This window comes from Rhipicephalus sanguineus, chromosome 3 (genome assembly GCF_013339695.2).
Source record: "Rhipicephalus sanguineus isolate Rsan-2018 chromosome 3, BIME_Rsan_1.4, whole genome shotgun sequence".
NCBI classification, from domain to species: domain Eukaryota; kingdom Metazoa; phylum Arthropoda; class Arachnida; order Ixodida; family Ixodidae; genus Rhipicephalus; species Rhipicephalus sanguineus.
In genome coordinates, this window is record NC_051178.1 from 213537746 (window position 1) to 213559575 (window position 21830).

The 21830-nt window shown below is 45.5% G+C and overlaps 1 protein-coding gene across 2 annotated transcripts in view; it reads left to right on the forward strand.

Moving 5' to 3' along the window:
• LOC119388269 (conserved oligomeric Golgi complex subunit 1) overlaps window positions 1-21830 on the forward strand; it is a 98782-nt gene that overhangs the window by 14910 nt on the left and 62042 nt on the right. For both annotated transcript variants that reach the window (XM_037655947.2, XM_049413895.1), the window contains exons 10-11: window positions 2418-2493; window positions 14264-14369. In XM_037655947.2, coding sequence (XP_037511875.1) covers window positions 2418-2493; window positions 14264-14369 — 182 coding nt within the window. The remainder of the gene's footprint in view (window positions 1-2417; window positions 2494-14263; window positions 14370-21830) is intronic.

Genomic DNA, 21830 nt, shown 5'->3' on the forward strand with positions numbered 1-21830 from the left:
TCACACTATTCTTTGTTTTTCTTCTTAATTGCCTAATTAGGTATGTTTAATTAACTAATTTTTTAAGCAACGAAGCTGGCCAAATAATTCTAGGCTTGTGCAAATAGTAAATTTTAGGTTCGAAGCGAATAGTGATTTTGGTCGAGTAATTTAGAATCGAATTTGAATAGTAACCAATTTGAATAGTGACCACGTGACAATATATCACATATTATGAAGAAAAATAAGCATATTTGTCATGACCCAACCAACCTGCACAATATATTTTTTTTAAATTGTAATAAGCCATGTGCAAATGTCATTCTTTTTGGTTCAAAGGAAGTGGAAGCAACCTTGAATAAAAGCAGGATTTGGCTTTCGGTAGAATGCAAGTGATAACCTGTAAAATATGTTATGTTTTAAAATTGACTATGCTTAGGGATATAAGCCGGTATAACGAGCTTTTAAACTTAAAAAATGATGAGAATGTGAGGGTAATATATGTTAATTTAACCTTGAAGCGGGGCTTCACCGCAGTGCGGATTTTTTCTGGAATGGTGTATTCACGGTATAGCACCCCTTTACTGCAGTGAAACCACCTTTACAAGGGGGTTACAAGCGGACTATCGTATATTGCCGATTTAAAGTCAACTCCGATTATAAGTCGATCCCCCAATGTGCACCTATTATGCACCTATACACTCCCAATATACACCTATACACCTATTTGTTCATTTTGAATAATTCAAAATTTCCATTTATATAAATTCTAATCGAAGCGAATTCGAATACTGTATTATTCGTTTGAATATTCGAAGTGCTCGAATATTCGCACAAGCCTAAATAATCCAATGAAAAAGTTGTAGATTGACTTGCAAAACATCTGATTAGACAGTTTATAACTTTACATCTGCTAAGCATTCGTATTTTTCCGCTTACTACACTGTAGATGCCCGCGAAATACAAAAAGAAAGTACCACGTGACATGCCCGCATGCCCGCTTGCGCTCCCTAACGTTCCACATACAAACAATATAATTCCCTCGTGACGGTTCATGACAACAATAAGCATACGCAGTGCTTATCGCTTGTGTAGCCGCTAGCAAAACATGCATCATTGCACAATCACCACCATCGTCGCTCTCCTAGCACCCGGGAAGTGCTATGGTCGTTTAGGGAGCACTGCAATCACGGTGCGCAAGTCAGCATGTCACGTGGTTTTTTTTTTCTTTAATTCGATAGCGTTATAGAGCTTGTTTCGCAGAAATTCCGGTGTCGGCTTCGGTGTCGGCATCGTTGGTTGTGAGCGGAAAATCATCATCTTGTCTGTGACAGAAAAATCAAGAAAGCTGCAAATAAAATGAGCAGTAAAATGTTGGGTCCAAGTGAGAATCGAACCCAGGCCGTCTGCGTGGGACGCAGATGTGCTACCACACAGCCACGCCTCTGCTTGGAACAGAGTTGAAAGTAACTTTGATGCTTCACAAACATACGCGTCCTATATACAGGTGTCACAGTACGAGATGTAATATCGCAGTAATATTGCGTGGTACAAGCGTACATTGCCATTGGGCATCACACGATGTGAATATCATAACGACTTGGTGGTTTAAAGCCAGCCAGCCATTACAAAAGGTACACACATTACTGTGTGTATTCCCTTAAGGCCATGTAGTGGGTGCATCGCAACTTCAAAAAAAGTTTGTCGCGCATAATTGCTCCTGGTTTAAAGCATGCTACCCATTACATAAGGTACACACCTTAGTGCACGCATTCCGTTACACACACGTAGTGGTCGAAGTATGCACTAGGGGCAGGATATCGTTATTGCGTTCAGCTCTCAAAGGCGAAGCCTAAGCGTTCCCCAATTTTTTTATTTCGCGAGCGTCTGTAGTATAGATAGAAAGTTAGACACTGTCTAATCGGATGTTTTGCAGATCGAGCTACAATTTTCTCATTGGAATTTCTTGCCTAGCTTCGTTGCTTCAGTAGTTAGTTGATTAAAATACCTAATTAGGCACTTAAGAAGAAAACAAAATATAGTGTGGCTTACTCCATGCAATAACATGCATTGGGTCGCATCATCATAGAGCGCGTTGACATATTTTTAAACTCTGGCTTGAGATAGCTGGGGCACCCTGTATAGCTCATCTTACTTAGTGTTCAATGACCGTCCATCTGCTTAATTATTTTTTGTTGCAATTTGCAGTGATTATTCTATGTGTAATATGTTTAATAATAAATATTAATAGTTATGAGATGCCTAAATGATGCTTGAAACTTCAGGAGTCGTTCGGAATATTTTACCTTCTGCTCCAAAAACAGCAATAGTTGCTCCAAACTAGCATTTTTTTCTGCTCCAGAATATGCTCCAAAAAGCAGAATGTCGCTTCCATCGTTGTAAAATGTGCATCTGTACAATGAAACCTTTCTGTGCAGCGTTCCATGTGCAAGTCAACCTTGACCCACCAATACTAGAGGTACTTCAGAAGGAATGTGGCCAGTTTGTGAAGAAGTAAGTATAAATGCTTGGTATAATGGGTATCAGATGCATTGACAGTCCTTAGATGCCTTTGCAATACTTGTTCAATATGTGCAACAGATGTGCTTTCTGAGGAGCACCCGCTGTAGTGTCTATGGCAGTGCACTGCTGGTTCACAGGTTCGGTTCACCCCAATGGCTTTAGAGTGCAAAAAAGAACACAAACATACACGCAAGCACCCGCACACACAGACTGTTTACACTTTATCACACAAACCGACCACAAAAACAAGTAGAAGTGCGATCTGGACGCAGGCATAAAAGAAGAGCTTTAAAGGGATCCTCAACATCTTTTCAAGTAATCACCAGATGACCTCACTATGCGATCTTATTGCCTCATGAATCTCTTGCCCCGAAAAGTTTTTGAATCCATCCAGCATAAGTAGACAATATTGCCACTATGAGCTGGCAGCTGACCAATAATCCCTTGCATACTACCTGAAGGCATGAAGTCTGCCAGAACGAGACCCTTACTATTAATGAGTGAAAGAAGTGGAATTTTAAGGACTCGTTTTTCCTTGTTAGACACAATATTAATGACAACTAAGAGACAATGAAGCCAAGGAAAGTATAGGGGATGTTATTTGTAGTAATTGTGATATAAGTGACAAGAAATTAAAGTGGACAAAAGTGGTCAGCTGCCAGCTCGTAAAAAGATTGCATGCTATGTGACGCCAGCAGGCAGAAAAAGAGCGTTCCACACTCGCCGTCATGGCTGCGAGTGGCGCTGATTAACACTCCTAGGTTTAAATGCACATACAGTCGAACACGGATATATCGAACTGAAAGGGGATCGCGAATTAGTTCGATATATGAAAAATTCGATATAAAAAAATACAGGTCCCGAGACCTTACTTGTGGCGGACGATCACCTACAACCGGCGCATTCAAGAATGACAAACTAATTCCGCACACACGATGCAACAGAATGTTTTATTTGCGTGAAAAAAATAGCTTATCTTGGCCTGTTTCTTTGTCTTCAAAATGAAGTTGAAGACGCTGGCCTCGATCTTACCGAGGCTGTCCAGGTGCGACAGCCCGGTTTCCTCCATGCCACCGCAACAACGGCGAATCAAGCTGAACGCTGTCGCCACTTCAGCGGCGGAGTACGCGTGTGTAGCCGCCGCCTCGTCCGGATGATCTTCGTCGCCACTTGAGCTGTCGGCCTGGGCATCCTGGGTCCCTGCGTCCGCAGCTACAATGTCCTCGTCAGCGAGGCTTGCAACAGCCTGAACATTGCAGTCCACTTCCACGAAATCGTCCGCAGACACTTCGGGTGGTACGGCAGCCGTGAAGAGGGACGACAAGTCGCGAAACACGTCGTCTATGCACTCGTTGTCGCAGTCTTCACCGGTTTCCGCAAGTTCTGCCGTCACGAAGCCTGCCTTCTGGAAGCAGTTAGCCACAGTGTCCGTCTTCACGTCTTGCCAGGCGCCCGTTATCATTTGAATGGCACCAAGCAGGTCAACCTTCAGATCGGTGCCCATGCATAGAGTGCCTGTTCAAGAACCAGGCAGAGAGTGCCTGTTCTACTTTTCCGTGGGAAGGAGTGCACACACAAAAGGCTCCCAACGTTCGCTGCTCTGCCGCCTTTTCCCTTGATATCTGCCTTATTCTTCAACAAGGTGCTCAGCGTGCTCCGTGGTATCCCGATGTTGTCCGCCACCGCCGAACTTTTTTCACCCGCCTCAACACGCTGTATGGCTTTCAACTTTGTCGCAAAGTCAAGGTTCCTGCGCTTCTTGACGCTGGCCATTGCTACACGAGAAGTCGAAAATTCAAGCAGTCCGCAGCGCCTTTGCATAGCTCGCATGCAAAAGAGGAACGTGGTGGTATGCGACAACTATGGAAGTGGACTCCGCCAACAAAGTGCTTGCGATCTGTCGTGATGGCGGCGATGGCTACCCGGGCGCCCGGGCTACTGTGAGGGCAGCAGCGATGTACGAAAGGCGTGAGCTGTGGTTGGCTGAGCAAATACGAAAGGCGCGGGCTGTGGTTGGCTGATGAAAACTCACAAAACACCAACAAAAAAAAAAAAGAAAAGGTGAAAGGAGGAAGCCGCCGGCTCCTTCGTTCCTGTTCTCCGAGCCGATGGTAACGCGGAGAAAACATGAGAAAGAGAGAGATAAAAAATGCCCCCACCTCCCCGAAGGGAATCGTGAGGAAATGCGAATGCATTTCTTGCGCCGAGAGTACACGGCGCAGTAATTTTAATGGCGTAAATTAATGACGAGACGAGGATTTGTACCGTAACCATTTATTTACACATTCATCAGCACCTGTTTGTGTTGTCATTGTACCTGACGGCCATAATCTCAGCCTTGTGGTCGCCGTTGGCGTTTCACAGCGGCGTCTCGAGCACACATTTCGAGAGGCGCCCAGCCAGCGGACGGGAGAGTGGGGCGCAGGGAGGAGAGAGAGCGAACGGCGAGAGAAGGAGCGGCGAAGCACTGCACCCAATGCTACCTAGAAGAGCGGTGCGGAGCCGGCGTGCGCCCGCGCAAACCGCGGGGAGGAGGCGGAGCGCGCGCAGTCACGTGGGGTGTGACGTCGCTGCGCCGTTGCTACAGACGCTCCTCTCCTTTCCTCGCGCCGTTGCTATGGGACGGCGGATTCAGGGTCGCTTATAAAGTGCATTCGCACTTAAAAAGATTAAAAAAAAAGCCGTTCCGCAAGTTGGAGAATGCGCCCAACAGGAGTATAGTCTGAGCCCTCTAACCCTCACGTTTTTTTAGCGTATCGGGTGTCGGCGGAGGCGCGGTGCCGCGAAGGTCGCAGGGTGCAGCGAGTGCCGATGCGCGCCTTCCAGCTCGCGCGGTGTTCAATATATCCGATGGCGGGTAAAAATGCCGTTCAATATAAATGTGCGAATTTCTATACTTTTACAGAGGATTTTCAAGGGGATAATTTATGAGTTCGATATAGCCGAAAATTCTATATATGTGGGTTCGATATATCCGTGTTCGACTATATATAGCCCATAAAGTGGACGGGAGGACGACCGCCACCGTAGCTCAAGTGGCAGAGCACCAGACATGTTATTTGAAGGTTGCAGGCTCAGTCCCTGCCGGCGGCACGTTATCTTTTCGTCCACTTTAATTTCTTGTCACTTATATCACAATTACTACATATAACATACTTTCCTTGGCTTGATTGTCTGTTAGTTCTCGTTAATGTTGTGTCTAACAAAGAAAAACGAGCCCTTAAAATTCCCCTTCTTTCGTTCATAGTATAAGCGGAGTCGCAGGAATTTGCCACTGGTTCTGAGCACTTCCTCTCTTGTTTTGTCCTGACTAGAAGCTACAAAGGAAGGAAAATTACATGAAAGCCGAAAGCTAAGTCGGTGTGCGCCATTACCTTGAGCATTTCATACGAGCACTGCGCTGGCACATGGCGGCTGCGGTACCTGCGCTGCACAAGAAGCATGACTCTGGTGCTCAAGTCTGGTTCTCCTGGAGCCAGTGCCAGCCCCATGAGATACTGGCACTTGCTTTGTTCGGTGTCAGCTTGACCGACAGATACAGTTGAACCCTGCAGTGGAGAAATCACTGGGGAAACTGAAAATTTCACTATTGCCAGAATTTCGTAATCTTGGAATAATGAAGTCCAAACAGAGAAACTGTTGGCAAAATTAAACTTTATAATTCCAAGATTAATTTACCGTATTTACTCGATTCTACCGCGCCCTCGATTGTAACGCGCACCCATTTTTCGTGAGAGAAAAGAACAAAAAAGTCCGTAGGAGTCAAACTTCGCACATCCAGAAGAACAAGTATTTGGGTTTTAAAGAACTAAAGTTTCAAAAAAGTAAAACACAAAGTCAAAAAGCGGGCGTTGCCGCTAAAACTGTCACCACTACGGCGGGGATACGACTCGCGTAATGGATTAGTCCTCGTCGCTGTCAACACTCTTTGATTTCGGGAAACCGGCCCTGCTTTTGTCCACAGAAACTTTTTCGTGAAGCTTTGCTGTAAAAAATCTTCTGCTTCTGTTTGCGCCAGTCTCGCATGCACGTTTCGGGAACTCCGAACGACCGCGATGCGGCCTGATTTCCGTCCGTCTCTCTGCACATGTAATAACTATTCTTTTAAATGCGGCATTGTGGTACACTAGTCGAGTATTTGGAGTCGGCACTTCCATTCCGTCGATGCGAACGCAGAACGGGATGACAATCTCCTCAGCACACGTACGAAATGAAAAAATGGCAGAAATGGCCAAGGCGCATAGGAGGCGGCCATTTTGAAATGTCGATGGCAATACGATAACCGAGTTTTTTTTTTCGGTACTCGATTCTAACGTGCATGCGATTTTTGGACTCGTTTTCCCGGAAAAAAGGTGCGCGTTAGATTCGAGTAAATACGGTAGTTGGACTTGTCGACCCTTGCCGTGTAGTAAAAGCATTGATTTTCGCAATGCAGCACATTGTCCATTGTGACATCGTCATCGCATGTTCCGAGGAGTGCTCAAGTCGTGTTGAAAGCGTCCAACACGTCCCGTGAGTTGGTCGCCATCCTCCTGTGGCTTGTACCCTGTTCTGTGGTGTCATCGGTTTGAGGATGAGCAAAATGTCAGCCAACGTCACCATTTGAAAGTAGGCCTTTCCCACATCTCATACATGGGTAATTTTTGAAGGGGACTTGATGTCAGGCTGTGAGAAACATACAAGCTGGTCTCCAGAATGGCTGAAACCTGGACGCTGATTCTGAAATAGTTTTTGTTGCGCGGTTATGTTTTAACATATGATAACCACCTGGGGTGCGTTGCAAAAAAAATGCTCGAGACCAGTCATGTCTGTGTAGCTCATAAACATATTTATTAAGATATAAAGAACACACACACACGCACGCACTCATTTTCGATGGAGGCGAAAATGTTTGAGGCCCGTGTACTTAGATTTAGGTGCACGTTAAAGAACCCCAGGTGGTCGAAATTTCCGGAGCCCTCCACTACGGCGTCTCTCGTAATCATATAGTGGTTTTGGGACGTTAAACCCCAGATATTATTATTATTACATACGCGCGCGGGGCAAAAGCAGTCATGTGCGGGCCGGGCTGCGTGTTTTCAGTCTGCCATAAGGAGAGCAAGCGATATTTGGCAGTCTTTTAAACGAAATTGCAAATTTTCTGCTGCACACACTGCTATAATATTTGACTCGCATGTTCGCAGGAGCCTTGACTATTGATTGGCAGTGTTTCCTGACTATGTTAAAGAAATGTTAGGGGACCCTTTTACGCAAACAGTGGTCTGGGATCAGTTCTCACTGTTAAGTATGTTTACAGTTGAATTTAACAAAGTTATGGGGGCGCTCAAATTACTTCGTTAAATTGGAAAGTTCGTAAAATCAAGGAAGGGATTTTGCGGTCCTTCAAAATCTAAAATTGTAATGTAGCATTACCCCAAGGCTACTGCAGCCTTTTATTTGCCACTAATACACCCCTACGCCTGTGAAAAGTCCATGAGAGCAGCCCGAGCATTAATTCCTCTCATGTCCGGGCGATACAGACAAGGTATAGATGGCACGTGAAGCTACAACAAGTTGCCAATATATTCGAAGACATTGAAAACGAATGCAGTTAATGTGGAAGCAGGCAGAGCAAGAAAGTTCCAAGGAGACAACCAGTGCCATCTGTTGCATAAAGAGTGCCTTTTTATACGTAAAAGCACTACCAACTGTGGCGTGCAGCCTCGTCAAAATAAAACTAGTGTCGTGCATATAGTGGCTGTTATTGCTGTTATTGATGCTTTTTCCCCCCTTATGTAATACCCTGAAAAGGGCCTTTAAGGGTAAATAAATGATGATGATGATAGTGGCTAAATGTCTAAACGCATTAGCGTTACAGCGCACTTCCGAAGAAAGGGCGTCCATGCAAAAATTGGAAAGAATCACTGCTTTTTGCTCATTTATTTCCGAAATAACTTTATTAAATCAAGTTCAGTGCCAGGAAAGCTTCGTTAATTCGAGTTGATAACAGTATTGAGCCCTATAGGTACCTGCAGGGGAATGGAAATTTCTTTGTTAGATCGGGAAATTCATAAAATCGAATTTTCTTAGATCGAGTTTTAACTGTGTTTAGTCGTGCCCGATCATTGATTCACTCGCACTGTGTGTTGGTGTGATTGCCTGTTCAGCTCTCTTGCCTAGACGGCTTCACCCGCTGTGTTTGTGGTAGCACACGCTTGCTGTGCCGACCACATCGGGCATCCGACTGTGTCCTTTCTCTCTCTGCACCACCCATGGTTGTTTACATGCGACTCTCCGGTGTCAGCCCTGTACCCTCATAACATTCTTCATCATTCTTACGGATCAGCACCGTGCCCAAACTGCAACTCTGGTGAAATGTGTCGTTACCGACTATTCACTATATATTGGCATCCAGACATGTATACAAGGTTGGCGCACATCTGAAACTGCTACTAAGATGGATTACCAAGTAGCTCAGCTTTCGTGCAGGAAGGGTTGCATTCTGACGGTAGCAAAATACAAAAATGCTCATGTGCATATTTAGGTTTAGGGGTACCTTAACCAAGTGGTCAGCATGGACTCAGAGTCTGTTACTGCGACATATGCCTGTTACGTTTGCTTGTTAGAGGCACATATATGGGGAATGAGTGTTTTCAGGTGAGAGGAGCATGCCCTTGGCGCATGTGCTGCTGCTCGGCTCTCTGGCAGTGGGCCCCCGAGTAGCCGAAACTGAAACACACACACCACACATCCCGCCCCACTGTTGGAGTCGCCATTGATCTCGGTAGCGGTCCGAGGGATGTCTCGAAGGCCTGTGTGATGGTTCTTGCAGAGTGATGTTTCCTGTAGTGGTGCCTCTTCTTGACCGTCAGTCTGGAAGGAAAAACGGCAGCAGCAAGGACTGGAGGCAATTTTTCAGTGACTCTGCTGTAGAACTATTCTAATGAGTTGCTCATTGCCTCGTATGAAAGAAGGGAAATTGTCCGAGGGGCTCGTTTCCTGTATTATAGTGAAACCTCGTTAATACGTACCTGCCGGGAACGCGGCATAACTGTGCACTAAACGGTAGTACGCATTAAACACCAAGTACAAATTTGCATCTCCTAGCGTACGCCATCGCCGCCAGCAAATAAATAGAGTGCCACAGCAAATATTGCCTAAAGTACCCACCGCAAAGCCTTTTCTTTCTTTTTGCCAAAGTGGAGAAAAGATCCTGGCACACTCGCACGACCGCCCGATAGCGCGTAGTGGCGACGCCGAAGAGCATTTCGAAACTATTGCAGGGTCCGGGATACGCGGTCAACGCAGTGACCGACATAGCGACAGAACGGACAGCGTCTGCTTTCTGCGGTATATGTGCGTGCGTCTAACCGCGATCTGCTACTAAACTGACACAGTTCCAGTGAAACGCGGTACGGCCGCGTGGAGCCGATCGTCTCCCGGCTAGTTGCATGCAGCGCGTCGCCTTCGGCTCACGCCGTCACTACCGGGCCGCTTGCTGTGCCGCACGCGCGCATTTATCGTGGGAATGTTGTTCGTACCCACTTCGCTCCAGATCGTGCACAGATGCAGCGAGTAGCTTGTTCGGTTAACGCAGCGATGATGAGCTTCATGCAAGCGATGTGCACTCCGCGATGCTCTATCGGTCCTGGCAGCGGACGGTGGCGCATAGGGTGGTCGCCTAATAAAAGCGTGCAGTATGGTTACAACCGCGCTACGCTTGCTGTATCGTACACGTGCGTTTAGTGTGATAGCGTCAATGCAGCGAGGTTTCTCGGCGCCCGCGACCCGCAACGCTAACTACGCAACAGCGATCTGCTTTCGCTTCTACAAAGTGGTGCGCGCCTGATGACGGCTTAGTAGTGTTTGCTGTCGGGCTAGTTGGTACATGGCTGAAGTTCTTCGTCCCTGCCCGAGCATTTGTGCCATTAATTCAACTTCAGCCTTGAAGACGGCCACGCACAACGAAGCGGCAGCGATCGGCGGCCCAACGCGTTCAGGTTGTCGCCTAATAAAAGCGTGCAGTAGGCGTAAAAAGTAGCGCTGCGCCACACGCGTGCCCGAGCAGATAGCTGAAGATACTTATTGTGATAAGGTTGTCGGCGATAAGTCATGTCGGCGCGTTCGTCGGTGGCCGCCACCTCGCCTTCGTTCTTTCCCGATGCTTACCCGCAAAGGCGTCGCCGCAATCGCGCGGAAGTCGGAATCTGTTTCCTCCTTCAAATGTTCAACCTTATGTGGAAAAGCGCTGCAAGTTTCCTGACTGCACTGGAATCTGCATGATGTACTGCTAGAAGTGTGGAAACCAGCTTTGTTCAACAATCAAGAGCAATTGCTTTCCTTTGTACCACACTACCACATGAGTGCATTGTCATGTGCAAATAAATATATGAGTTAGAATCGTACTGAGTATCTTTCCCCAGCAACTTGTTCTTTATTTGCTTGTTGTTGCAAATCTGCAACATACCTTTTACCTGCTAATAGAAACTGCACAAATCCACAAAAGTTATTTTCGACGGTAGTACAGCTATTGTTATGCTTCTGTGCAACTTCATGAATAATATGACGATGAAACAAAAATTTTGTGCAGTAAAGGGTTAAGAATGTCATTACCTTGTAAGGACTGTGTGTCGGAGGCGGCAATCATGAGGCCGAGAAATTGGCCGCGAGATCGACCTATAGGCGGCAGCACCGTCGCCGCCTTAGTGTGGAGAGGCGGTCGGAGGCGCGTATACAAATGCACACAGCGGCGCTTCTTTGTGAGCGGTTTGAGTCGATTGTCGGCGAATAAAATGCGTTGATTGCAGCTTACTGGTAATATATACGCTCTTGATTGTTGAATCAATGTACGAAGATCATCCAACGTTACTAATACTAGTGCGAGAAGCGCAATCTGCCGATGAAAGGGATGCTTGCCCTGGATGACAGTCTGCGCTTACGCACTATATGGCGTTTCTTGTTGTTTTCTCTGTACGTGTTTAGCTTGTGTTTTGTGTACTGCGCACTGCAGTACCACGACTGAACTACTTAAGTGTTTACTTCTTAGTCCATATTCATGTGCAGTGAATTCAATAGCACTGTTCACGCGAATACGCATATATACGCAGGTAAGAGTTTAGCACAGGGCTTTCATTGATTGATTACGTGCACGACAATGATGAAACAAAGGTCCGATTATTTTATGGAACAAGTGTCTTTTTTTTTTCAAACTAATAATGTCCGCTGTCTTTCATCAATTTATAACAACTCCACACAAACGCTCAACATAATCTAAAAAGAAAGGATGAGGTTTTGCGTGAAATTATACGACATAAATGTAAGGCACGCCGTCGGGATTAATTTTGAACATCTAAATCTAAGCACACGGGTCGTTCTGCATAAATTTCTCCCCAAGTTAAAATTGCGCGCGGCAACTCCGTTTTAACACAGTCGTGTCGTTCCATTGTATGTTTTTTCTTTTCTCTTTTTAGGGACAGACTGAGTACCGAAGTCTCAGACTTCACTTGATAGAAATATTTCGCTGTAGCGGGACCACGACCGTACAATAAAAGGACATCTTAAGCACAAGGTCATCGTGAACTGGAGTGCGGCGGTTATACACCTAACAACAACGCGAAAGTGCATGAGCCTCGTTTTTGTTTACCACCGAGTCACTGAAACGCTGCATTCACACGCTGTTTAATGTTCCTCATGTTTGGGACTATGTCAAGCCCACTTTAGGGCGTGCTTGAGCCAGAGAGCGGCACCAACAATGAAATGATTCTGGCGAACGAAGGGTACGACACCAATACACAGCCCTCTCGAAAGTCGCACTCACTGATCTTATTACAATGCGCATGCAGCCGAGCAAGCCCATTTGCTTCTTTACACCATGTTAGGCATACGTACGAGCAGTTAAACTCGCGCTAACACAACAGAACACACCGCCCTTTGAGAACGTGCAGGACGTACGCGCACATGCAAACACGACGTGGCTAGCAGATGACGCAGGGAGCAATCCACACTAGGCGCGCTTCAGCCAGTAGCCGCCAGGCGGCGACTCCGCTCGATCTCGCGGCCAGTAGCGCCACAGTTGGTGCTGCCATCATCATCATCATCATGAACCTGGGTAGAGTGGGGAGAAAGGGTAGTGAGAGTAGGGAATAAAGCGTGTGTTCGACGAGACGTGTTGTGTGCGCTTCCTCCCTGACAAGTGGGGACCCGTCCGGGATAGAATTGATAACGTTCCGGAGGAGGTCGTACAATATCTCATCGGCCAAACAGATGGATCGCCGATCCCGTGAGAGTAGGGAATGAAGCACGTGTTCGACGAGCCTTGTTGTGCGCGCTTCCCTTCTGACAACCTTGACATGGTAAAAAAATCACGAAAGTTGGATTTTAAGGGCTAAATAATTTGGTAGCTCTCATGTGATAGAGACTTACCTAGCAAGGGTGGATCTTTGGCCTTGTTGGTGCGATATATGCATAACGTTAAGCGCAGTACTGAAATGACGAGGACGGGACAGGGAGTGACACACACACAAGCGCTAACTTTCAACAATGATTTATTGTGAGCCGGATCACTGCATAAATACATGAAAATTGCGGACATCAGGCATGCGCAAATGTGACGGATCTAGAAATGACAATTCTTTTCTGGACAATGATAATGAAGGTGCGCTGACACAATCTTGGCCCAACTTGTGCATGGTGGCTGATTCAACTATCAACCGCTCGCGGTTGATAGTTGAATCAGCCACCATGCACAAGTTGGGCCAAGATTGTGTCAGCGCACCTTCATTATCATTGTCCAGAAAAGAATTGTCATTTCTAGATCCGTCACATTTGCGCATGCCTGATGTCCGCAATTTTCATGTATTTATGCAGTGATCCGGCTCACAATAAATCATTGTTGAAAGTTAGCGCTTGTGTGTGTGTCACTCCCTGTCCCGTCCTCGTCATTTCAGTACTGCGCTTAACGTTATGCATAGACTTACCTACTTTTGTTTGCTTATTTTTGTTTGAATCACTATAGCAGATGAGCTTGTTTTATACCGTATTTATAAACTATATCATGCATTTGTGTCACCTATTCTGATGCGATCTCGTAACTTAGAAAAAAAAGGGGTGGGGGATTCTTTCCTGTTTTATAGTGTAATCATTTGTCTTTATCCGTCATCATCTCACTTACTTGGAACTGCTAACTCTGTAAGCATGAAATAGCATAGTCAGGTACAATGAACACCCCTTGTGTTTTCTCATCGTTTCCTTCAGAGTGTGTGAAGTTTGCCTGGAAGTGCATAACTGTTAGTGGGATCTGTCTTTCAAAGCAGCACGTCAAAGTTCTTGCATCATGCGCCATTTTCTCATATTCTTCCCTCGATGCCATGTAGCACTTTAGGTCACTGCTTAACTGCACAGCTTGTCGTCTCATATTTTCCAGACTGTGCTACCTTTGGGACTGGCCCATATTTTTATCAGAGGGATAGTCTCCACAGTGTGGCAGCAGTCCACATATAATGACATCATGTAAAATATTTTTTGCATTGGGCTGCTATTTAGAGAAAGCAGTTGAATTTATGCTCTTGAGCATGCCTAGTGGAAGCTTCAGAAAATGACAAGTTTTTCGGTGCGTTCATAGACCTGAAGAGAATCTTTGAGTAGTCCTATGTGGTTGACTATCCCTGTGCTTATGTGGGAATTAACTGTATTTGCTTCTTCCTAACGATCCATTCTAGTGCCTGGCATGTGTGTAGTAGTATGCTGTTATTACTGACCCTCTCCTGAAACCTTCTGTTCGCAGTGTGGAGGAAAAGAGTGTGGAGCCCGTTGTGTTTCATCTGAGCCAACTGCATTCACTACAAGGCCTGGCACGACTAGGAGCTGACCTTAGAGAACGCCTGCCAAAGGTATGTTGTTCTTTGACACACTGCAGTGTGTGGCTTGTCTTACTAGTCTGCTATAGATAGTATGTGGTAGTCGTGTCACTCATGCTACTGCTGCGCCAGACTGCGCTGAAATTCCAGCCATGATACATTTAGATACATTTCCTTGAAATATAGCAAGCCTTTGGCCACCCTGTGCGGAAGGGTGTGCTCTAGCTTTTCGGCAACGAAACTTTGTGTGCTACTTATACCCCTATCGAAAAAGACATTGCATGTGCTAACAAATTCACGGTGCATGGAGCAATCTGAGCCAAATCAAGCTAGATCACACAGCCACTGGGGTCATTCTCCATGGTGGTCGTGATGATGTAGTGCCAGTTTTTACTTTGTGCAAAATCTGTGCACAAAGCTGCTGTCAATTGATGACTGATTAGTGTTTGCAGTGGCAATGGCCCCACAACTTCTTTTACAGTGCAGCAGCAGCACAAGGCCTCTCATCCAAGGCATGTTGTCTATTGCAGTGCACAAATCTCAATTATATTGAGCTTGTCAGTAAAAGATTGTACGTTGGCCACATTGTAGCCGACAGGTTTCATGGCAGTGTGGAGGCAACGGTTTCCAGTTTGCTTGTGCATTGCACGTGCCTAGCACTCAGTCAAAACAAAACTTCTGCACGCCATAACTGCTGCAAAAGAAACAGTGTAATTGCTCTCGATTCAATCATAGTTGTTGATTGCACATTTGTGAGGACAGGTGGCCCTCAAGTACTGAAATCAGAACTAAGCTACTCTTTGACACGACTGCTGCGGATGGAACTACAGCAATCATGGATGGTGATTACATAGTTCTGGAGACAGTTCTGGAGTCAGGGCACTGTCATGCATGGTGGCAAACACTACACTACTGACTAGAAAGGCACAGTTAAACATGAAGCAGTCTGGCATAACTGTTCCCATAGCAGTTGCAGTCCAACTGTGCCATTTTTTTACAATCCTGTCTTTCTGCACCTTGCTGTGCCCATTCATCTTGTGCGTCTTGCAACGTGTATGCCAAAGTTCAGTATTGCGCCTACCTGCACAGCAGTGAAGCATCTCTAGCCCAAAATATTCTTGGTTTGACTCCAAACACACCATCAGCTTTTCCGCATTGTTGCGGACAACTGTTGATGTGTTCTCGCTCTTTTAAGAATGTACCTTTTCTCATTGTATTCGGCCTAACCGAAGTAGCTCCACCACTGCGTGTGCATGGCAACCTCTGTTGACAGTATGTCATGTTGGGCTAGTTGGTGCATCGTTACTTGAAATACGTGATGCAAGGTTGTGGCGTTTTGGCGTTCTTTCTGTCTAGTCTTGTTTCTTCGCAGTTACAAGCTCGCGCCATGTATTTCAAGTAACTCTGTTGACAGTTTGGCATGCCGTCTATAGTCTGGAAGTCATCTCTCTTGGTGAAAAACTGGCTATAATGTCACTGGACTCATTAATGGAGAGGCAATCGCTGGGCAGATTCCAAGGGCTGACGTATTGGACCCCCGAAACGCACCACGAAAGCGCGGACACGTTAGAGTAGGTCCTTTTAATGCGCCAGCGAACACCGGTGCTGGTCTTAAGACCGAGTCAGAGCCAAGAGTTGATAACACAAACGAAATATGTTCTCAGTTAAGGCAGTACAAGCATCACACAAACATGCACACTCTGCTGGTATCAATTACAACTCACAATATAACTTAAATGGTGTTTAAACAATGGGATCAAAACAGACAGATCGCGCGCTACAAGTGCAGTCTCATGCGTTACAAACTATACAAGAACACTTAAAGTCTTGAATATTCACCAAACGTATCCAGTCCACAATTCTTGGAACGTATCGTGAATGCTTCTCTTCCAGGAAACACTCCCACAAACTCCAGCACTGAATGTTTCTCTTCCTGGAAACACGTAACTTTTCACTCCTCACACGGCATCATCGCCTGAATCTTCAAGATTGATTGACCGCACAACATCATAAAACACGTCTTCTTTGGCTGACAGAACCACACTCAACATAACTTCTTCACCATCTCTGGACCAATTACTGATTTCCTGTCGCTGCATGTTTATATCTCCTCGCTCTGGGTTCCAGAAGCTTCAAGTGTCTTCTTCGGCATGCAGCACAGCCAAAGCTAAGGAAAGGGTGAGATGCTTCTCATTGGTTCCACTTGCGGCGGCTTCGCTCGGCGTTGCATCACCTGTTCTTTCGCGATGTTTCCAGACTTTTCTGGGCATTTGATCCGAGACTGCTGGTTGTTGGTGGCCGTTTATATGGGGGGAGGCGCACTCGTGGCGTTTTTGTTACTTCTTTTTTCGTTGCGCACGCTCACTGAGGGAACGGTTGGCGCCGTGATTTCCTACGGTCGTCTAGAAGCAGTGGTACACCCGCCTAACAGTCTGGAGTGCGTGCCCATTGGTGCAGGCATTGTATGCATCCGCCCTTGAGGAGGAGATGCGCGGACTTCTAAAGCTGCATTTAGAAAAAGCAGGACACATCGTAAGATGCTACTAACGCTTGGGTACAGCGCTCGTTTGTGACAGATATAATAACAGGCAAGTCTCTCTTTTTTTTCCACATCACTATGCATATCGTAAAGTAGCCACATTGGACATGCGGCTCCTGCTTTATGCACCGCGCCCTGTAAACAGTGTCTTCATGCAAATGAAAATTCGAACATGCAAAAGTTTTATAGTTCGCAAAAAAAAAATGATGCATGTCAGTTGCACTGCACAAGTTTCTTCGGTGTACCGGTCATGACGGAAAGCCTCAACGCCCGAGTAGAACCATGGGAGAATGTGTCCTGCACGAAGTGGTGCCGTTGTCACTCGTGTGCATCAAAGTGTGCGTCGAGCCTCTTAACTTGCCTTGTCATTAATGCTTCACCACAGTACATGCCTGGTATATTGCGGTGAAGCCAGCATATGACGTTTTTTTATGTCAAGAAGCTGATTGGCAGCTGCTCTCTGACTGTTAGTCTTGTATCCTCGTTTACATTGCATTAGCATTTCATGTTTGCACACCAATTGGATCATGCACCAAAAAGTTAGACATGTGCTGCTCCAAGTGATCCTAGACTCCATTTTGTCTGCTCCAAACCTGCTCCAAAAATTGCTCCATATCCTAAAATGGGTGGACCATCACTGCTGCAGGATTCCCACTGACGTCTGTGGTGACCTACCCTTTTATATTTATGTTGGACCCTTGCACTGCACTTTGTCTTTTGAGTCACACATTTTCCAGCAGTTCTTTTATTTAAAGGGACACGAAAGGCAAATAACAATTTATGTCTGAGTGAAAGCTCAATGTATGACAACGTCTAAAACGGCAATATTATCAACAGCAGTGCCGTACTTACCGAGAAATTAAGCTAAATGTATCACACCATGAGTGCCACGAGCGGGACATTTTGGAAATGATCCTGATGACGTGAGAGAGTCCGACTACGACAATCACTCATAATCAAACGAGCTGCAATAAAAAAAGAACTTTCCGTGCATCAAGAGACGTAATAAAATGCTGCTTGTTCATTTCTGTTTGATTCATGGAAAAAAGAACCTCTTTGGCGTTGCCATGGAAGAACGGCACACGTGGTTCAAAGGTTCCGTTTTCGCCGAACTGCACTTCGCCCGGCGCCCTGCTTCGCTCACGTAGTCGCGTCTCAGTGGTAGTTTCGGTATCACGTACTGCCGCATGTGTTTTGCGCGCTCGTGAAAGTTGCTCTGACAGAAAGTTCAACAAAATGCCACATGCATGTGATGTTACCATATGCCCGAATGGCGCACGCCGTCAGGGCACGCCGCCGCGCAGTAAAGGCAGGCAACGTTGGGCACGGCAACAGTGACGTGAGAATGGCCGCTTTCAGGCGGGTGATTTGAAGTGCGCTGACGCGATGCGGACCACTAAAGTGTGATTTTATTTCAAAATAAGCACTTCCTTGGCACAAAAGTAGCACTACGAGGCTTCTGGACTGCTATTTCAACAATCTACATAGACTTAATATTTGCCTTTAGTGTCCCTTTAAACGGCGTGTGGTAAAATACATCCAAATGAATGAGAGCTTGTTGCCATTAAATAACGAAAACGCCTGCAAGAACAGGAGGATGAACTGTCTGATTGTCCAGATTATCCAGGGTTGAATTTTAATGTTCTAATGTATTTCTTGATTTTAACAGTGAAGCTGTTTAGCAAATTGTTCCTTGTCCGGAGAACTAGAAAACTATCCCCATCACAAGTGTGTATGTGCCAGAGAAATTGGGTAAATCCCACTACTCAGTACTGGTCCAACAAAAATTAATAAGGCAACAGTTAGCCCAACAAATTGCTGCAAAGCGACGGCGCAAGCCAAAGACCCCAAGTACGTGCAACGAGAGAATACTAGAGAAGGGGAAGGCAATGGCGGCTGCGAGAAGACCCCGAAGTGATGGAAGGCCAACGCTAGCGACGACGATCCCATAGATCTATGATGAGAGGTGCAAACGCTTGGTTTCAGCGCAAGGTTCTGTCTGTGGTTTAACTCGAACCTCCATGCGCTGAGAATTAGCATAGAAAAAACCTATCGTCACTTAGCTAAAGCCTAGCAATGACCTAGAAGCAACCTAGAAGCAACTAGATTAGTCTTCAGAATCGTCCAGTTTTGCTGTTTGAAGCCTTGCGTGGCTTAATGCAAGCATCGTCAATTTTTTTTTTTTGAGATGTTAGACTGCATAGTAATCAAGGTGGGAGGGGACAGGATTAGTGCTTGCCCTGTCCTGTTTCTTTGCAGTCCTTTTGTTTCCATGATGGCATGTCCATTCCCCTGACAGCAAGTCCCAGTGAAATCTTAAAGAACTGCATTTTTATAGTATTTTTGTTATGCCTGAACATTGGCATTGCAAGGATTCTATTTTGAGTGCTTGTCCACACTCCCACAATGTCAGTGTGTGTGTGCATGCCATGCCCAAGTCGCTGTCAGTGTCAACACTCAATATGGAGCTAAGCCAATCATGACTGCACCACTTTTCGCTTCTTTCTTTCTCATCATGTCTTCATTGTGAAGGCTGCACTTGCAGTTTGAAACTTTTTATGGTTTTGCAATTGCTTGTATAAGTATCTGCTCTGAAAGCCCACTTTACTGCTCTGAAGGGAACTTTTGCCTGCTTCGAAAGCTGCTGCAATTTCAGCTAGCCTGATAGCATCACTGTGTTATGTTTTCCTTACAGCACAGGATGTATTCATGTTCATCTCTCACCGTGACACTTGAGCTATTTTGTAGGGACAGTCAATCAGAACGTGCAGAGATGCGATACGTGGTGCAGTATTTAATTAAACACCTACCAGCAATGTTTGTTTCAATAATCGGTGCTAACTTCAAATTCTGGAAATTCAAGTTTATCTAGCATTTGCTTAATAATGCTAGGGCCTTTGTGGTGTGCCATTAAGCAATTGTAGCATGTCAGATTAAACTATGTTGTATAGACAATTTTATTGGGTTATTTGGTAATGATTTTGATTTCATTTGATTTGATTCAATCCATCATTGTAGTAATGTTTTTGTCCTCAGTAAAGTATTGCACTACCTACAATATGGATGCAGGTATTATATAAGGGGGTGATTCCACGAGAGATCGAACATGCCTGTCCGGTCGCATTTTTTGTTTTACCTGGGTTTTTTATATGTTGTGTGGGCACATTCAAAGTGCACGGAACTGAAAATTTTATTTCCAAGAAACGCTCCCAGCGCGCCAAAAAAATATTTGAAGGTGGCGGCGCATGCCTCCTGTTTTTGCTCACTGCATTGTTTTCGGATTTCACGGCCGAATTTAGCGCGAACTATAAATGATATGCCGAAAATTTATTTTGCTGGTTTTAATACGCATTACTGTGAATTACATCCATGCTTTTTTATGCCGTCCTCAAAAAGAAGAAAATGTGAAAAAATGGCAAACACGGCCGAAATCAAAAAAGGGTCCTAAGTTTGAGGCGCCTTGGCGCCTTTACTATTTCAAACAGAAACTTGAAAACAGTGTCAAATATAGAAAAGAGCCTTTGCAACATTTATACGGAAGATCATTTTCCTACGGTCAGCGCAAAAAAAGAAAACAATTGTTAAAGAAGCGAGTTTTTTCAAAAAAGTACATTTTCAAAAAATAAAATAAAAAAAAACTCCGGTCTCAATTTTGACAGCAATTTTTTATCGAAGAGCGCTTATGTCAATGAACACACGGTTTTAATATCATATGTCCTCATTTGCTTTGTTTACGAGATATAACTGGCCAAAGTGACCCTTGCTGTGAGTGCTCACTTCAGTGCGACTGATGGTTGTTAATAGCTTGCATTGTGCGTAAATCGCAGTTTTATTTATTCTGCTGCAGCAAAACCTTGCTCTGGTGGCTTTTCGTCAAGAAAAATGTGTTGTCAGATTTTATTTGTGTCTAGCGTGTGCAAAAGTGGGCTGCTGCCGCCCTCTAAATGGCTCACGTGTAAACAGTTTGCAGCCTACAACCTCGCCTACAATCATCAGAGGAAAGATGGGCGCGCCTGTTCAAGATATCAACCGCTTCTTCTTCCTGAAGGAATGCCTGGTCTACCTCATCGCGGTTAGATGTAGACAGGTTTTCCTTGAGGAGCCTAAAGCAATGCAAGCAGACCTCGCAGGTGTCGCGAAGGTCCTCAGCCTATGACAGTAGCTTCTGGAGGTAGGCAACAACAAAAAGAGCAACGAAAAAAAATTTGCGCAACGAAAACGTTTTCCTCAGCAATCTTCTTTTTGTGAACGCGTAAATAATCGGCACAGAACAATCGGACGTAGCCATGGGCCGCGCGCATCGCGTGTAGTGAACAGCTAGACCTAGAGCAAGCCGAAACGTTTATACTGAACGGCGCCGCACAAATTGTCTCACATCTGCGCAGCTGTCATGAATGCCTTTCCAGAACTGCTTACGGTTTAACATTTTATGACTAAGGGTGTCTAAGCGCTTTGGGCTGTAATATTTAATTTGTAGGCCGCACTCATTGTCAAAACTAAGGGTAATGTCCGTCTGGTGCCACCAATGACCTTTGCTGTCCTCGACGTGGGAAAGCACTTAAGTAAAGTAGCAACAAAACATCATCAATTGGGAAGCTTCGGCCACTCATGGCTTAATCATGCCGCACCGCACGTTTTCTGGCTGCTGAAACGCTGAGGTAAAGGTCGAGATGATACAGGAAGACGTTATCTGCGACGCCGAAAACATGTGATTGCGGGAAACGGCTCGGAAATCATTGAGCTAACTTTTTTAAAAATGTTGTTTAGGCACAGTGTGCGTCGAATGGGGAAGATGCTTAGAGCGTACAATGCATGTAATGGAAGGGAAGCAAGCAGGCAGTGAGAAAACAACTGCATAACAGCGCGCCTGCTGATTGTGGCATTTAGTTACAGATTAAGTTGGCCTTCGCTGCATACAGATGCTTTATTCTGTGTGCAAGGAGAGTTTTGACAAA